General features: G+C 43.1%; 2 protein-coding genes across 3 annotated transcripts in view; one reads left to right on the top strand and one right to left on the bottom strand.

The window, feature by feature from the left end:
* The window catches only part of LOC128421182 (uncharacterized), a 74,736-nt gene extending 70,221 nt beyond the window's left edge, over positions 1–4,515 (top strand). For both annotated transcript variants that reach the window (XM_053403585.1, XM_053403578.1), the window contains exons 7-8: positions 1,996–2,141; positions 3,409–4,515. In XM_053403585.1, coding sequence (XP_053259560.1) covers positions 1,996–2,141; positions 3,409–4,204 — 942 coding nt within the window. In that variant the 3' untranslated portion in view covers positions 4,205–4,515. The remainder of the gene's footprint in view (positions 1–1,995; positions 2,142–3,408) is intronic.
* A 1,856-nt stretch (positions 4,516–6,371) lies between these two features.
* TSN (translin) lies at positions 6,372–12,927 on the bottom strand. The gene is made up of 6 exons (XM_053403598.1): positions 12,758–12,927; positions 11,845–11,938; positions 10,015–10,111; positions 9,586–9,701; positions 8,387–8,466; positions 6,372–8,000 (listed from the first exon to the last, which is right to left on the bottom strand). The coding sequence occupies exons 1-6, from the start codon at positions 12,821–12,823 to the stop codon at positions 7,764–7,766; spliced, it is 690 nt and encodes a 229-aa protein (XP_053259573.1). The 5' UTR covers positions 12,824–12,927; the 3' UTR covers positions 6,372–7,763.
* Positions 12,928–17,979: the final 5,052 nt, after the last annotated feature.

Genomic DNA, 17,979 nt, shown 5'->3' with positions numbered 1-17,979 from the left:
GTTCATTATTACAGACTAGCACCCTGTGTACGGCACACGGCTCTGCGCCCTGTTGCTGAACTTTGCAAGTCAAATGCGGGAGAGAGTATTATTTTGAAGGCCAGATAATCGCCTTGGGGAAGGGCCAGAGCTCAGCAGGAGAACACATGCTTTTCATACAGAAAGTTCCAGGTTCAGTCTCTGACTTAGCCATTTTTAAAAGGGAGGGAAGGGGAAGGATCAGGTAGCAGGTGCAGTGAAGACCCTCTGCCTTAGAGGGCCATCAGAGAAGACAGTACTATTATATGGACAAGTAGGCAAGACAGGGATTCTTCCTGGTGTCGGAGGTCATGTTTTATATACAAAGGTTCAAGGTTTGATCTCTGGCATCTCCCAGGTAGGGTTGGAAAAGAGTCCTGTGTGAAACCCTTGGGGGTCACTCCCAGCCAGCCTGGATGAGGGTCGAGGAACCTTTTTCAGTTCAAGCGTTGTGTTTGCTCACAGCAGACCTTCCAGGGACTGCATGCTGGTGGTGCAAGCGGGCGAAAGGTCTGTGTCTTTTTAAGCCAAGATATAATCATCCAAAATGGGGAAATGTGATAATGCTATCCACTGCGTCAGAGATGTAGTTGAACTTTTTAAGATGCTGGGGAGCCAAGGAGGGAAATCAAGGATAATAGAGGAACTGGGGGATAAGACCAAAGGCGTAAAAGAGATCCTGTGAGCCATTTCCAGCTCTGCCGTCATGATTTTTAAAATTAATTTAGAACTCAAAATCATATATGCAAAATTTGTATTGCACAAGTTTGTAGGAATCTGTGTACGTGCAAATTTTAATGCAGTAAGTTTAAAGGGTTCAGATGTTGAGCGTTCTGTTTTGACATATATGGGGTTGAAATTTTGGGGGGAATAGGGTGGTACAGTCTCCAGTTTCAAAACCTCAAAAGTGCAGATTTAATCCATGGAATTCAACTGAAATCCAGTTTAACTTGCAAGGATGCTGTCTGCTAATGGATTTCAGCAAACCATTTAAGTTGGGTGGCATGTTTCCTTAATTATGAATGTTTTTTTTTTTGTTTCAGCAATAGTGTAGTACTCTCTGTCATAACTGAGCCTTTGTGCTACAGCACCTCATGCCGGCAAAAAAAGGGGAATGGTCTTGCAATAGTCTTTTGTGAAATACTTTTATCTTTTTTTAATTAGGAATCAAAATGTAACAGATTCTAAAAATATACATCAGTAGAGTAAATCATTAAAAGACATGGAAGGGAATAACAATATGGTTGTCAAGCTGAGATTAATCACTTTTGCATTGTGTTTGCATACACTTTTAATGTTCTACCAGAGTCAGTAGAAAATCATAAGAAGATCCCCGCTAGATCAGGCCAAAGGCCCATCTCACCTACCATCTTGTCCTCACAGTGGCCAATGAGATGCCTATGGGAAGCTCACAAACAGAAGCTGAATATAATAGCATTTTCCTCCCTTGTGATTCCTAGTGACTGGGCTTGGGCCACTGTCTGGAGAATAGATTGCAGAAGTTAGCAGTTCAAGGAAAAAACGTGTAGCACTTTTGCTTGTTTTAAGTGCAGAAAGAGCTTAATTATTCAGAATGCATTCAAGCTGTAGTTCATGGGAAACGTGGCCAATAGAAACTCACTGTTGAAACAGCTATCATAAGGTGTGTTGCTAATGTGTAGTCCAAGATTGGCTTGCAATTATATTAGCAGTTGCAGTCGAGGTGGTAGGTTTGGGCTGCATATTACCTGGGCAGGGCAGCAACAAAGGCAGGGCTGTGTGGACATACCAGCAGGAGGAACAGATTGGTGTCCACACAGCCCTGCCTTTGTTGCTGCCCTGACCCACCTCAGCTCCGTAAACTGCAGAGACACCAATGTCACCAACTCCACTCCAGCACATTCACCACAATTGAATATTAGGCCGTTGGCTTTTAATGGCCTCTGGTACCTCCACATCTTTGGCTGATGCATTGCCTTGTGTGTTGTGTGTCGGCAGGGCGATGATGACCTCATGACTGTGTGCATCGGTGAAATATTCCTGGAATTTGTCAATATGCTGCCTGCCTTCCAAACGTACTGCCTCCAGCAGTCATCTTCAGTGAACATGCTCAATGCACTGGAAAAAGAGAAGGAGTTACTCAGGTGAGGAGACCTCTTAATCTTGGGTTGGTAGCAGGACCATTCAGAGCTTGTATGAAGCCCAGCATGGAAGTCTTGTTCTTGACATGACACCGTACGTCCTGCAGGCGCCTGGTGGAGCCCCCCAGTCATCCTAGCCCTCCAAGGCCCAGGGCAAGTGTACCCAGCTGTCCCTGCCCCCTTGCACAGCCCTGGTAGGGAGTATATACCTTGGGGCACAGACTCCATATCTTTTCCTAAATGTACTGAGCATTTCAAGAGATTAACTGGGTGTGTGTCGGAGGGGTATATGATCTGGGTTAGTAAGATATAAATTTGCGGAAATAAATGAATTTGAAATGATCGTACCTAGAGATAATAATGAATGAGGGCAATTGCAAGGGGATTAAATGGATTTGGAGAAGGATCTGTTGGGAAAACGAGAGTAAATTAATTGAAGAGGGGACAGATCTGAAGTGGGGTGCAAGATAATTGAACATATTTGGGGTGTCCGATGGGCTTATCATCTGTAATATTAAAATTCTGAATTTGCATCTGTACCTATTAATTCAGATATGCAAAAGTTTGTCTATGAGCCCATACTTTTAAGTACTTAGCAACACCCCTTGGAGCAAGTATGCTTTGGGGAGGGGGTGTTCATCAATGACCAGGCACTTACACCAGGATACGTGGCATCAACTAGAGCTGAGGAGTTTACCAACAAAGGCACGTCACCAACTGGGGCTTTATCGGAATGATAGAAAGGTCGTGCTCATCCACCTGTGACATTCCCAGTACAGTGTCTGAGTGCTCCCTGCACCTCCAACCTCCTCCCCAAATCCGTTCTAGAGGGGGAACCCTCAGAACAGTTTTAGGGGGTGCACAGAGGACACATAGGACAAGGAGAGGGTGAAAACATTCCCTGCACTGTTGCAACTAATATGCTAGATACTGCCCTGTGTCTACATTTGCATAAATTTAGTAATATTTAACAGCTAAGATATCAACAGCAAGTCTATTGAACCTTACCTTAGTGATGCATTAAACAAAGCCTAAGAACAGAAAAAAATTTAAAAATGTTCCTGAGTCTAGCAAATCAAGTAAATGGTTTTGCAGGAAAGCAGTATATATCTATAATATTCTGGGATCTTAAGTCATAATTACTTTGTAAATGTTAATTAATTAAATATAACAATGCCTAATGTGTATATAAGAACAAGACCCTCGGTGTAAGCTTTTCTGTTTTCCTGTACCTGTTTACAAAATACGTTATTTTTTTACCTCCCTGCAGGATTTTCCTCAATGTTTCCCAGAACGACAACACAGCTCTTCGCCGCATGAATCTGCGGTCATTCCTCATGGCTCCACTGCAGAGAGTCACCAAGTACCCACTTCTGCTGAGCCGCATCATCAAAGCCACCACTGAGTACCACCCAGATCACAGCAGCCTGAGGGAGGCCAAAAGCCGCATTGAGTCCCACCTGGAGCACATAAACATGAAGACCAAGCAGGAAGGAAACTCGTGGACTTTGCGTTCCTTCCGCCAGGACAGCAAGAAGAACAGGGAGGTCATTAACATTGAAATGAGGGAAACCGCTATCAAGACTGTGGGCTGGCTGCGGGAAGAGACCCGCTTTGTGATGGAAGGGCCCTTGCAGCTGGCCCAGCCTCCTGATGGACAGTGGGTCAAAAAGGGCAGCAAGACCTTAAAATTCCAGAACATGCAAGTGCTCCTCATGGTCAACATCAGACGCGCCTCTGAGTCTAGCTTTGAACCCGGAGAGCCAGGGCCTGTGAAAGATGCAGTATTGGTACTGATTAGGGACAAAAACAATGGGAAGTTCAGCTTGCTCAGGGAGCCCTTGAGACTCAGCAACTGTGTGGTCTCTGTGGATCCCGACTGCGATGACACGTTTGAACTCCTTGAGATCAGGCGGGAGTCTTTTGTGTTCCGAGATGGAGACAAGGCACGGACTCACCACTGGTTCAGGCAGATACGGAGGTACTCTCGGGAGCTGGGCTCCTGGAAGAAGCGGCGCAATGCCTTGCCCAACATCATGATAAGCGCATCACACAATAGGTCATGAAAGGATCACTGACTGCGAAATGACTTAGCTAAGTAAGCTCAGAAATTTCCTCACGACCTGCTTTGGGTTGAAGATCTCCTTTTCAACAAAAATTGCACCAAGGATGAACTTCACCTGGCCAATTAGCATTGGAGCTATCCGTAACGATGTCGTTTTCTACTGAGAATTCATTTGTGACGAGTACCACTTAAATAAGTGTTTCTCAAATTGAAGGAAAAAATGTGCGTTTTTAAGCTTGTTAGATCTTCCATACAACCCAACTTAGAAACCTCATTGGGTGTAGCTACCTGGCTCCTACAACCTTTATGTCTGCTTTGCTCCCAACTGAGTGGTTCCTACACACACAGTTGCTCCCCTACCTCCGCTACTCCTCTTCTCAGCTGCTCCACAGCCCATGGTCTCTAGCTTCAGGTAACCCACAGCAGTCTGTGACTGACCATTCCACCCTTCCCTGTCAGCAAATCCACGAGGTAGACACTCAGATTGTGGGAAATCTTGAGCCTCTTTATAGACCTACTTATCAATAAGACTTACAAAATGCTGCCCCCTCTCTTGTAGGTGCCCCACAAACCCTTCTGGAGGCCACATTCCCCATTTTGAGAGGCATTGCCTGATGAGGTGATAAAGTGAGGGCCCCATTGAACTGTCAAAAAGAGGCTGTCATCTTGAGAGGAGGTTGGTGGCCAACCCTCTGCTTAGTGTAACTGACTGAGCTGGTAGCGAAAAGGAAGAGTGTTGTTAGTTTGAAGACTGCCTGTTAAGTGTGGAGTGAAAGTTAAGCATGAGCTGTAGGAACATAAGGAGTTATTCTGGCTAGCCAAAATAATCACTTCAGCACAACTTGGCCTGAGGAGAAATCAGAGGAGGCTCTTAAGTGGTAAGAGGAGTGAGATCTAGATTCTGGGTAATGGAAATCTTTTGCACATTTTGTAAATAGGTATAACAGTGAAGACAACAAAATGTGTGTTGTCTGTCTGAGGGCAAATAGGCTTTACCCTGTGAAGACTTGCTCAAGGGGGGCAGGGCAGGCCCTTCAGATTTGTGGCCTACTTGGGATGTCTTCCTCTATGGTAATTAGGGGTTATTGGCACCAGATCATGAGGAGCAGGTCTCTAGAGAGAAAATATTGAGCTAATATTGTTAATAATGTGGGGATCAGATAGGAGTGTGAGATGTCTGACACTGCATGATTGTGCTGGGAAAAAGGAATTTTGACCATATATGATAGACTGGTTTCATTGTGCATATATTATAACAGCATTAGGCAACATCCAGTCAAATTTAGAGCAGTATTAACACAATAAAGGAGAATGTTTAGACAGTATAATTAGCCTCATTTCAGCTTGCTCTCCCAGGAAACATTTAATTCATCCATCTTTTGTTAGCTTATCAGTTTTCTACTTCTACCCTCATGCCCATGTAGGAACCAGTTTACCGAGTTTTACTTTGCACTGAATGCATGTAACACGTAAATGGAAAAGGAAGCCGAAATATATTCAGAGTTCACTCACAAACATTCCAGAATACCTGTATAATCCTGTGGATAAGCAATACTCTCTCCCTTTACGGATCACTGGATTTGTTTGTAAATGGTTAAAAACCCATTGTAGAAATCCAAGGAATGTCTTAACATCAGAAATCGTTCTGAAATATGCTTCTGTTAACAAGGCTCAATTACCTCTTCTAGTTTGTGATTATTTAAATGATGTAATCTAGTGTATTTCAAAATTTTAATTAAAAAGGAATCCGTTACATTATTGTAGATTAACATAAAATGTTTTAATAATTATGTTTCCTTGCACTTTAGTTAACTTCTCTTTTTGTTTTCCATACCAGATCACTCCTATCCTAGTGACACATGAGAATAATAATAAAAAAGAACTCTGTAGAATACTAGAGAACAAAATATGTGGCAGCACTTTTCTATTCTATAGCCGACAGGGAAAAAACTGTAAGAATATCGTTTAGCAAGATTTTCTGCACCAGTTGTGAACCCTTTATCATAGCCTTCCTCCCAAAATGGGCGCTGTAAAATTGCAGTGTCTTGAAAGAAGGGGTTTTTGTTAAAACAAAGAAAGTATGACACCTGTATACTAAATAAGTTATTGTGAATTACAGGATGCAAGCTTGTAAGAAACATACAAAACAAAATCACAGAAGCATAATATTAAAGAACAGTGTCTTTTATTTACCCACGTTAACAAAGGAAGAATTTGCTTTTCAATGAACTTTTCCCCCACCCATCCCAAAACGTAACCAGAAAAAGGCAAAGATTTACAAACAAAAGATACTTACAGCCACTAATATTGTAAAGTACAAATATTTTTCTTATCTTTTGGAGGTGATATTTGTCAGAGGAAAAACTTTAGGGCAAGGGGGAAAACAGATCCTATACAGCACACAATATGAAAAATGCTCAGACAAAACAACACGGTATATTGCAGAAACAAATTTTGCACATATAAATGAGATTCAGAAGATGGATGTTAAATACTAATACAGTGGAGGTAGCACACACATGGAGGTGAAAGAAGAGTGATTTGCACCTGCACCCTACATACAAAAGCTGTGCTCCTATGCACAAAGCAACTCGCCTCCATGTACATGTGTTTAGGATCAAGGTAAGTGTCACCGTTTTTTGTTAAGGCCAAACACATTCATTGCTGCATGATGGACCAAGAATGTTATATAAAAAAGATACAATACAAAATGAAGGAAATGTGAAACAGGTCACTTAGAATTCAAAGGAACACAAACACCTTCGCCCTGTTACGTAACTACTTACCTCCTTGAAATCTGTGCTCCTCCCCCCACAAAAAAATCACCTAAAACATGTTCCAGGATTTGCTTTTTAAAACTTATATATAAACTTGGAACATGCCCACAAGCAACTGTTCAGCTTCAATGACTATTTCACGTCTCTTCCCAAATGTAAAAATCAGCATTTTAAGGATACAAATATATGTGTACTATAATAATGGTGACTATTTGAAAACATATATTCCCAACAATATTTCTACTGAACTGATCATCCTAGTTCTGAACTCTTGATTTTATGCAGCAATCTATCTGGTTTACACAGATGAGCAGAAAATGAATGCTTTTTGACAAGCTGTTTACACATCAGCTGCAGCCAAGTACTGAACTTTTATTTATTACAAAGAAACCCAGGGCAGCAGTGTGCATAAACTGTGATACATGTAAATGACGTGGAGATCCAAAAAGGATGAGGCTTGAACAAAGGCTGTGATGCATGGGGAAAATAATCCCCATGCTTGGTTCTGCAGGGATAATGGGATAGCAACAGCTGTAGTTCAGAGATGACAGTTTGCTTACATCAGGGTGACTTAGGACTCCAAGCAGTGCCTGTTAGAGGGGCTTGGGGGGTGGGGAATGAGTGCTTCTGCTTGGACATACTAAACATTCCATTAGGAAAAAACAACAGTGGTATGCAGCTTTGTGGTTCCTCTAAACTACTGCTGGAGAGCTCAAGTTAAAGCTTCTCCTTCATTGGCAGCAAGACTGAGGTAATGATTGCTTCAGTTCAACAAGCCCTCCTCTATTTCTCCCCACCAGCATTAGCAATTGAGTCCTTGTTGAGCCCTCTGATTGACAGGTCATAAACCACCTCCTCTATCTTCTTGACATCGTACTTGAGGCCATCGTAGCGCTTCCTCAGGGAGTCATTCTTCAGGTTGAGAAGGCGGAATCCGGAATCCAACTCGTTGATAAAAGCAGAGATGCGGAGGGGACGGGCGTAGTCTCCAGCTGTGACACTGTTCACTGCCAACCTAGCCTATGGAAGAAAGCAGAATGGTGCAAGATAAGCAGACGTGCACAGACCAAATCGGGTTAGGTAGGCCTTTCTGGAGTCCCACAAGAGTATTAGCATCTGAACAGGGTATTCAGCACTTTGTCTTCCTTCCAAAGGATAAATTATACTGGCTTTTAGAGCATATTTGATGAAGAAGCCTCAATCTTGCGAACCTTTACTATTAGCAGAGTAATATGCAACCATAAGCCTCACTTTGCAGAAAAAGAGCAACTAGCAACTTCATTACAGAAAGAGCCATGGTATGTAACCTCTAGTTTTGTCCACGCAAGGCCCTGGATATTAGTTTCAGTCCAACTAGGTAAGTCGTGCTGCATTAGTTCTAAAACTTCTCAATACTCTTTACTTACCAGCTCACTAGCCAGAGTCAACACCCCAGAGAGGTAATCCTCAATGTCCAGGTGAAAGCCTTTCTCTCTTTCAGATTCAACTGCAAAAAGAATGAATGGATTTGGATTCAACTCTGATAATACAAATCATCAGGGTTAGAAGACTCCAAAATGAAAGGAGTGCCAATTCAGATTAGGCCTTCCTTTTAGGTTAATGGTTAGTTAATTACACTGATCAATTCAAAAACAATTCAAATATAAAATACTAAAAGTGTTCATCCAAAGAAAAGGTAATCTGAAACAGCACAAAGCATCCACGCCCTTCACACAGGATGTATACCCTGTGTACCAAAAGTTCCAATATCAGTGCTGCTGTCCAAATGCCTGGGAGAATAAAAATGTCTTCACCTAGTGCCTGAAAGAGGACAAAGCCAGTGTCAGGTGAGTTTCCCTGAGGAGAGTATCCTATAACTGAGGTTACCACTGAAAAGGCCCATTCCCTCATTGCCACTCTCTGACATCTCTCGGTGGGTGCACACAGAGAAGTACTTCGGATGTTAATCTCAGACTCTAGGAAGGATTGTAGGGTTACATATCTTAGCGCCAAATCCAAAGCACGGTGGCTGACCACATTATTTACATGCAGAAGGTCCCAGGTTCAGTCCCTAGCATCTCTAGTTAAAAGGATTTTCAGGTAGCAGGGCTCATGGGGAAAACCTCTGCCCAAGATCCTCATGAGTAGCTGCCGTTTAGAGTCCACACTGCTGGAGTAGAGCTGTAATCCTAAACATTTAGTAAGCCTCACTGAATACAAGTGTGGCTTCTTCAAAGTAAATAAGAATGTATAGATGCTTCATACAATTAATGTGTACACCTAATCTTCCCACATTCCCCTGTCTTTCACTGTGGACTTTCTACCTTTCCAGGGAGCCTGTAACTCTGTCAACTCATAGCTCTCGAGCAGTGCATATATGGACTCCTTTTTTTACTAACAGTTACTAATTTTTTCAGTTAAAAAAGGAACCTTGGCAGAGCTGAAGCAGAGGTCTAGTCTTTATTTCACCGTCACACTACGTCAAAAGGTTTTAGAAGGAAAGCTAAGTGACATGTAGAAGCGTTCTGAAGTGCCAATTTAGGTTAACATTTTACTGAATTTCTTAGACAGGGAGCCTTGCTAAAGCCAAAAGTCGTTGTATTTAAGTGGAAAAACAATTCCTTACTTCCAAGTATTTCTGTAGCAGCTTCCCGAGTCACTAAGGTTTCTGTCTCCAAGTAGACAACAAATGCTGCTAAGAACACCAAACGTTGTAACACAAATCTCCAATGTTCATTAAATCTGCATGGGGGGGAAAGAGAAAGTGATTCCTGGCACTTTAAACAGAAGACTCCTGCTGGATCTGACAAAATGCCCATCTAGTCCTAAATCCTATCCTTGTGGTGGTACAATAGCATCCTCCCCACTTGTGATTCCTAGTAACTGGTATGCTGAAGCATGCTGCCTCCAACAGTGGAAATAAATCATAGCCATCCATATTTAAATGATTGGTTTGAAATTGCTCAGTAACAAATGTAACTTTCTATATGGAAAAAAGAATAAAATATTATTAAAAAGACCACAAAAGGCAGGAGGAAAGTGGACATTTACTAACCTGTAATATTGATCTGCAGGGAACTTGTTTTTCAGAGAGGCCAACTGTGTTCTAACAGTACCAAAGTGTTCACGAGCCTTCTGACACTTCTTTGGTACTGAAATTAAAAACAAACAGCACTTAACCTTGAAAACAAAGGCTAGTTATTGGTTTTTGAGTTTCTTTAAAGAAAACACCCTTTAGGCATAGAACCATGAGCAAAGACAATACTGTGATACTTTAAAGAAACAGGTTTCTTATTTATTTGCTATCTATACCTCCCTCTGAAGAACACTGGGTTGTTTACAACATAAAAACACAAACGTACGCACTATAATAATGAACAACAACCCCAACAGCATTTATATATTTATTAATTTACTATTAAGTTTGATTCACTGGATCCATCCATAGGACACCACAATCTTATGCATCAAAACTAAGGTCCATTAAGTTCAATGGGGCTTATTCCTAGCTAAGTGGATACAGGAATGAAGCCTAAGTTAGTCATGGTTTAATCCCACTGAAATAAGTTCATAATGACAGGAGTGGTTCAGCTGCAGCAATAGGTGCCTGGAAGAAGTCACTGTCATTTACAGGGAAAGACTAGGTGGGTGGGTGAGTTACGGTTCTGTGAATAATAATAATAATAATAATAATTTATTATTTATACCCCGCCCATCTGGCTGGGCCTCCCCAGCCACTCTGGGCGGCTTCCATAGAAACCAAAAATACAGTAAAATATCACACGTTAAAAACTTCCCTGAACAGGGCTGCCTTAAGATGTCTTCTGAATGTCAGGTAGTTGTTTATCGCTTTGACATCTGCTGGAAGGGCGTTCCACAGGGCGGGCGCCACTACCGAGAAGGCCCTCTGCCTGGTTGCCTGTAGCTTTGCTTCTCGCAATGAGGGAACCGCCAGAAGGCCCTCGGCGCTGGACCTCAGCGTCCAGGCAGTGGATGCACTGGCAGAGGCAATCCAGGGCTCCTGCTAGCTAGCTCGTCTGTACAGCCCTGACCTTCCCACCGCCTACCCCTTCCCACCCTCGAAGTAAATGGCAGTGACTCTGCTGTGGGAATGTTATTGCAGCCGCTCTGCTCTACTGGGAGATTCATTCCTGCAACTGGGTAAGCTGTCAGATGAGTAGAGGTGTGGAAGCAAATGTGCTAGCACTGCCCACCCCCAATCCCCATGAATTGGAGCGTGGCAGTTTGAAGCAGGAAGCCTGCTTCTACTTGTTTAGGCTTCCCACACCTGAAGCGAACAGAAGGTAAATTGTGACTGAATAGTAATTCTCTGGGTGATCTGAAGCAGATCAGCAAGGATTTCTTACTCAGATGTGTTTAACACTTGCAACAACAAAATGACCCACTAAATTGTACTGCTGAAATGGGGAGGGAGTGGATTATTCTGTGGAAAGACTGTGTGCTTTGCTCAGTTCTGGCCCTTAAAAAATTTCCAGGTTCTGAATTCTTTCATTCTAATAATATGTCTTTTGTACCAGGCTCTGCTCAAGCAGAGTAGAACCCACAAGCTGCCCTGCCCTGTCTGATAGGATATAGAAACCAGACTTGTTTTAAGATTTCACAGCTGAATAAGTCTTTGTTGACTAAGTGCCCAATAATGAAACAGTCAAATTTAGTGTTATAATCTATTGTACATAATTCACTTTCCTGCATTTCCAATTCACAAAGAAACTGGAGTAGAAAAATGTTTTTCACAAAACACATAACCATTTCACTTTTATGTTACTGAGTGGCATCTTTTATCCTCATCTTCTGTAACCATCCTTTATGCATGTAAACATGTTTGTGACTTTTTTTCTCAATAGGCAAACAAAACATGACCTACTGTCCTGAAATCCAGACCCCTGGTGGACTCCTTGTAGCACTGTAAGAATTTCCCGGGCTGTTTGCTCCAGAGTTTGAACAACTTTCCTGATCTCCTGTAAACAACAATAAAATACTCAGAACATGATGGTACAGAAAAATATGCAATGTGTTAGCACAAAGCTGCTGTTCAATTTTGCCTGTCTTTATCTCTAGTAAATTTATAGACCTCTGGTTCCTAATTGGAACGGACCCCAGGGAGTCCCAGTAATCCACCCAGGAGATCTGTGGCACCATTCACGTAACAAAAACTACCATAGAGATATCAAACTTTTTAAAAGTAGTGGGTCCATAGCTTGGCTTTTGAAAAACAGGGTCTGCACTACTTAGCTAACTAATGGTTATCTATGAGGCAATTAGGTTGTTACTATGATTTTGTTCATCATACTACTTGTGATGGGTCAGTACCCCATAGTGGATCACACCTTGACCCAAGATGGGTGGCAGTGCTTGCAATCATCACTGGTTGTTGTTGTTATTTCTTTGTTCAGCTTTGACAAAGAATATTTGCAAAGGAGAACAAGATCTTTAACGGTGGTGGTGCAGGACGGAAAATTTCAGCCGATGCAATTTCTCTCACACTTAGCGTAACAAGCAGCGACAACTAAATTTCCCTCTTCTAGGCCGTTATGTAAATATCACAGGAGCCACAACAGAGACACATAGGGCGGTTTTGGGTTTACGTGATAGAAATGGGTCCCATGTTTCAGGCATGCAGTTGTTAAAAGGTTGGCTCTCGAGGTTTGGAAGGTAGGAAAACCAAGGCTCTAGTCCCCGTGATCCGAAGAGCAGCGAAAGGGGTGGGCAGGAAAGGGATCCCCCTTCCGAGCTCTGGTGAAGAGTCCGTGGTCCTTGCACCGGCGCGACCCTCTCACCTCGCGGATATCCTGGTCGGCCGTGAGCACCCCTTGCAAAGCGATGAACATCTCGCTGACGGACATGGCGACGCCGCCGAGGAGAAGCTGCGAGTCGGACGGGCTGCGGGCACGGCGCTCTGGGCACTCCCACCACTCTCCGTGCCGCCAAAGGGACGGGTCCTTCCACACTGCCGTCGCGGGGCTGCCCCGCTCGCTGCCTGACAGGAAAACGCACCGCTCTCGTGCTTGTCCAGCCCCTAGGCGTCGTTCTTCGCAGGGTAGTCAGTCCCCCGTTGGCTTCCATGGGGGCAAATAGGCGTGGGCAGAGGCAGCTGCACAGCCTAAGTGGAGAGATTAAACGGCTCCAAGGTGCTTACTCGTCGCCTTGGCAACATTTTACATATCGCTTTCTACTTTTGGGGGGGAGCCCTATAAACAGGGCAGTCCTATGGGGGGGGGGGACTTAAGATGCTGCCTTAAGTCGAGTCAGGCTCTTGGCCCACCTCTCCAGGATTTCAGGCAGGAGTGCTGGAAAAAAAAAGGCCTACTGGGAGATGCCGGGAATTGAACGTGGGACCATGCGCGCGCAAGGTGGGTGGCTCTAGCAACGAAGCCGCAGCTGGACAGCTGAGCCTCTGCTTTACACAGAAGTAGGTCCCACAGTGTTGGGTGGTGCTTGCAATATTCCCCATTGCAAAGGAAAAGGATGCAAGGGTGGGTAGCTTTTGAGTTCAGCCCCTTCAGGCTGCAGTTCCTATACACATTGACCTGGTATTATATAGCTCAGTGGGAGTAACTTTGCTGTTTAAACTGCCGCTTGAGTCTCCGTTATTAGTGGTAATATATCGCCACGAAAAGCACCCGAAGCTAAATGACCACGTTAGGACACGCTGTTTTAAGACAAACCAAACCTGGATTGCAGAACAACAAACCAGGCTGGGTCCCCGCTTCCCACCCTCTAAGCAGCTCTAACCCTTTTGTGGTATATTTGCCTCTCGGGCTGCACGTGAGTTTATTGCTGCCTCGAGATGGCGGCTCCTTGTTAAATTCCAATTTGACGGATGAAATATGTTCGCTGGATCGATTGAGCAATAGCCCTACCCCCGCCTCTTGGTTCAGCTTCCGCTTAGTCTGTGGTTCAGTCTCAGCCGCAGCGAAAGAAAAGGGGGCCTTTCCTATGGCTGGCGCGGGATACGCTTTGCCTTATTGAATGAAATACCTTTTCGCATGTTTTGTCTTAAATTAGCAGCAGCAGCCTAAACAACACCCCATCAGAATTCAGTACATATGTAACAACAACAATAATAGCAAGAAGAACAATGAATTTGGGAAGGAGGCGCTGTTTTCTTGGCTGGCAAAGATAGAATAGCAAGAATAATAATAAATTTGGGAAGGAGGCGCTGCTTTCTTGGCTGGCAAAGACAGGAATCACCTCCTTCAAAACGCTGGTTTTTAGCTCCACGTTTGGGATTGCGCGATCAGTGCAATTGACGAGCTGCGGGGTCGAAAGCGACGTCCTCTCTGATTTCTTCTAATAAGAGAGGGGCTCAGGGGCTCACGGTTGACGTTAGGCGATAGCGAGGGGCCGCTCTCTCTTCAGGAGTACCGCTTTCTCCTTTTTGTTATTACAAGACCGCCAAAATGCCGGCCGTAATTACTGGGGATGGAGATAGTGGTGTGGGTAGGCTGAAAGTCTGGCTAGAAATAAATATAACTAATAAATAAAATCAATAGCTCTGCAGAAGAGGGCACTGCAGCAGATGTAGCTTGCATGACAAGCCATGCCTCCTGAAATTCAATTTTTCTACACAGCTCTTAAGGGTGCAAAAGCTTTGTCTCCTTTTGCATCAGGCCACCCTGCATTTGAACACATGCCGATTATGTCAGCTAAAGGTTTGCTTTGTTCTTACAAGCCGAGAGTCTTAGGAGCTGACTTTCTGCGCATCATGCAATGACTGTACAACATATTCAGGAGTTCTTAATTCACAAATTATAATGAGAATGCAGTACTGGATCCAGCTACACTATCATTATCACAGTTTTGCAAGACATAATATTAGGGAAGCTATGTAAATGCTTAGCATTATCACCTCTTGAGTTAGTAGACTCCCTAGTATGTGAAATACCATTTTCTTTTGATGTCTCCTGATCTCACTGAGGCATCTTAGCTTGGTCACAGTGTTGAGCTGGGGCAATATTTTAACCTATCCGATAGTAATTGCTACTTCACATGCCTTTGCCTTGCAAGTACAAAAAACACAGAGCATGTTCATACAATGAATACCATATTAAAGAGAACTGGCTTGTTTGGTTTCTAACCATTAGTCAATATTGGGGTCATGTAATGTTACCACCAAGGATAGAGATATAGATCCTGAGCTTGAGTGAATTCAGATTGCATTCAACAGCTTTTAAGCAATTCATAGTACTAGAAAGTAACTTCCACTGATTTAAAGGGTTGCATCTGATAAGTCCTACTCAAAGTCCTACCCTATTATTCTAGCCAAAGATGTTGTACCAATTTCACAACTCATCATTATTTTCTATTATATGTTTGACATTAAATGTGTTGAGCCAAGTATCTGAACAGACCCAGATCCCATGTGAATCACAAGTAGTTCACCATCATCAAATTTAAACTAGGTTGATAGTTTCATGTAACAAAAGTCTATTTTTTGTGTGAAAGCTGTTGCCAAACAGAAAATCAAGTTCTTTACTGTGTGCATTTAGGTATGTAGCATGTTCATGCAATCTCTTGGGAATTTAAATTAATGATCAAACCTTGATTTTCACACTGTGTACTTCAAAATTTATTTTTAGTATCACAAATCTATGCTGTTGCTTAAGCAACGATTTCTTTAATTATGGCAAATCTGTGTTTTGCTATATGTTATGAAGTGTGCAAAGCTCCAATTATTACCGTAAGTCCTTATAATAGGAGAGAGAAAAGCTAGTCTCCATCCATGAATACATTGATACACTAGGGGGCAGCAAGTTTACCAGTTTACATACTTTCTGCACAAATTTTTAATTTCAGGTTTTTTTGAAAACGGTACACATCTGTTTCTCATTTGCAGCACGTTTTCTGCACAAACATAACTTTGGTAAAAAGAATTCCCACATTTTCTCCTAAGTAATACACTTTGTACTAGAGGGAAGTGTGCGTCTCAACAACAGCGCAGATTGTGGGTGTGGGAGGATCACAAAGTTGTTTGGGGAGCCTGCCAAGCTTCCAATCTCGACATGTTATAAAAAGTTATGTTGCTTTGGGATCTCACCAGCAAGGTGGTAGTTGATTCAATGTACCTTTTCAGCCTCCAAATTTAAGGTGTTCATATATGTTCTCAAACACACCCTTCATCCAGGTTATTTTTGCAGCTCCAACATGCCCCTACGGAATAGTTTTCTGGATTACTCAGTGTTGTAGCCAATATTAGTACTACTCAGAGTAAACTAGGGATGGGGGACCTTTTTGGACCAGTGAACCAGATCCTTATCTGACCATAACCTGTGGGCCAGCTTTGACAGGTGGGCTGGACAACTCACTTGTCATCATTATGTCAAGCGCCTGACAGCCAGTTGGCAACTGGGAACCGCAGAACAAGGGACTTGGCTAATCCTGTAGTGCGCAGCAGGTTGCATTGAAGTGGAGGGGGAAAACCTGTTTTAGCAGAAATTTTAATGAAAACTGCTTGGTGCTCTCAGAAAAAGTTGCACTCCCTTCATCCAACGTCTGAAGTACACCATGCTCCAGCAAGGAACAATCGGTCACTCACTTTACACTCCTGATTGTTACTTTGTAGCCACATTGATACCTGCCCCAGACCTGACATCTTATACATCAGGTGTGGGGCAGGTAGGCCTGGTTTAAGAAAAGCAGCCTAGCAGGCCAAATGGGGAGGTTTGCTGGGCCAGGTTTGGTTCACAGGTCAAAGCTTCCTTACTCCTGGAGTAAACCCATTGAAAAGAATGGACATGACTAACGGGTCCATTAATTTGATGGACTCTGCTCTGAGTATAACTTGGTTGGATACAACCCTCAGGCCTCAATATGGGTCCCCACTCTTTGGTTTATCACACGCCTTACTGTGTTGTAGCTAAGTTAGACCATTAGTCCTTCTGGTATCAATTTATCTTGGTCTAGAAGAGATTCCACATTCTTCTGGCAATATAAAAACAACAATAATTAATACATTGCTCAGGCCAAGCTGTGGAATGAATTTGCTGGCCCATAAGGGAATTGCTTTGGTGTTGTAGTCTTTAGGCTGCCTAAGTTATAAATATGCAGTGCTTCCTTGCTAAGCACATGAGCAGAAATCTGGACACTTGATACTTAACCAAACATAGTTTCCATAGCAAGTGAACAGGCATGCTGTGTCATGACTTCTGCTTCAGCCACTCATAGGGAGATTTTATGCTCAGGACTCTGCTCATCACACAAAAGCCCTTCCACCGAGAATCTAAGCCTATGCGCCATTACTTGTAATAGATCTTATTATCTTCCTAAGGAAACATGTTTAGGATCAGGGTAAGTCACAGTCTTGTTCAGATTTGGAGAGGGATGGTGGAAGATAGAATAAGGTTGTCAACTGTCTTCTATCATGGTTACTTAACAGGTGCATGACATGTCAAAATTCATTATTAAGGTTTCCCAGGCAAAGCTTCACTTGCATCATTTTTACTACGGGGGGGCAGGGGAGAGAAATAAATAAAAACCTCTCAATTCTGCTGGTTGTATTTGCACACTTATAGAGACAGGATAGCAACCCTTTTGCTGGCATATCTCGTCTGCCTTTAACAGTGCATGATGGGCGGAAACTTCAGTAGATGATTCTTCTTTGGCATAGTGATGCAGTGCAGGAAGGAAAGATTCGCCAGATGAATCTCTGCCAATTATGCAGCTCTTACAAATCAACCCAGCCACGCCAGGAAACACTCTGGTGACCTTAAGTGAGATAGAAAGAAAGCTTCGCAATGACCGGTATATAAACAGGAGGCATGGCTGTGTGAGGGACGAGAGTATTTAAAACTGGCATATATTAGGGCAGATGGGTTAGAATAACTTTTGAGCCATTTTCAATCATATTATTCATTAAAACTACAGTGAGACTTCAGGGTAATGTAACTGATGACCTCCAAAAAGCTTACTTTTAGACTAAGGCAGGGATCAGCAAACTTTTTCAGCAGGGGGCCAGTCCACTGTCCCTCAGACCTTGTGGGGGGCTGGACTATATTTTGAG

This window comes from Podarcis raffonei, chromosome 1, assembly GCF_027172205.1.
Source record: "Podarcis raffonei isolate rPodRaf1 chromosome 1, rPodRaf1.pri, whole genome shotgun sequence".
NCBI classification, from domain to species: Eukaryota; Metazoa; Chordata; class Lepidosauria; order Squamata; family Lacertidae; genus Podarcis; species Podarcis raffonei.
This window is presented reverse-complemented; position numbering and strand designations above follow the sequence as displayed.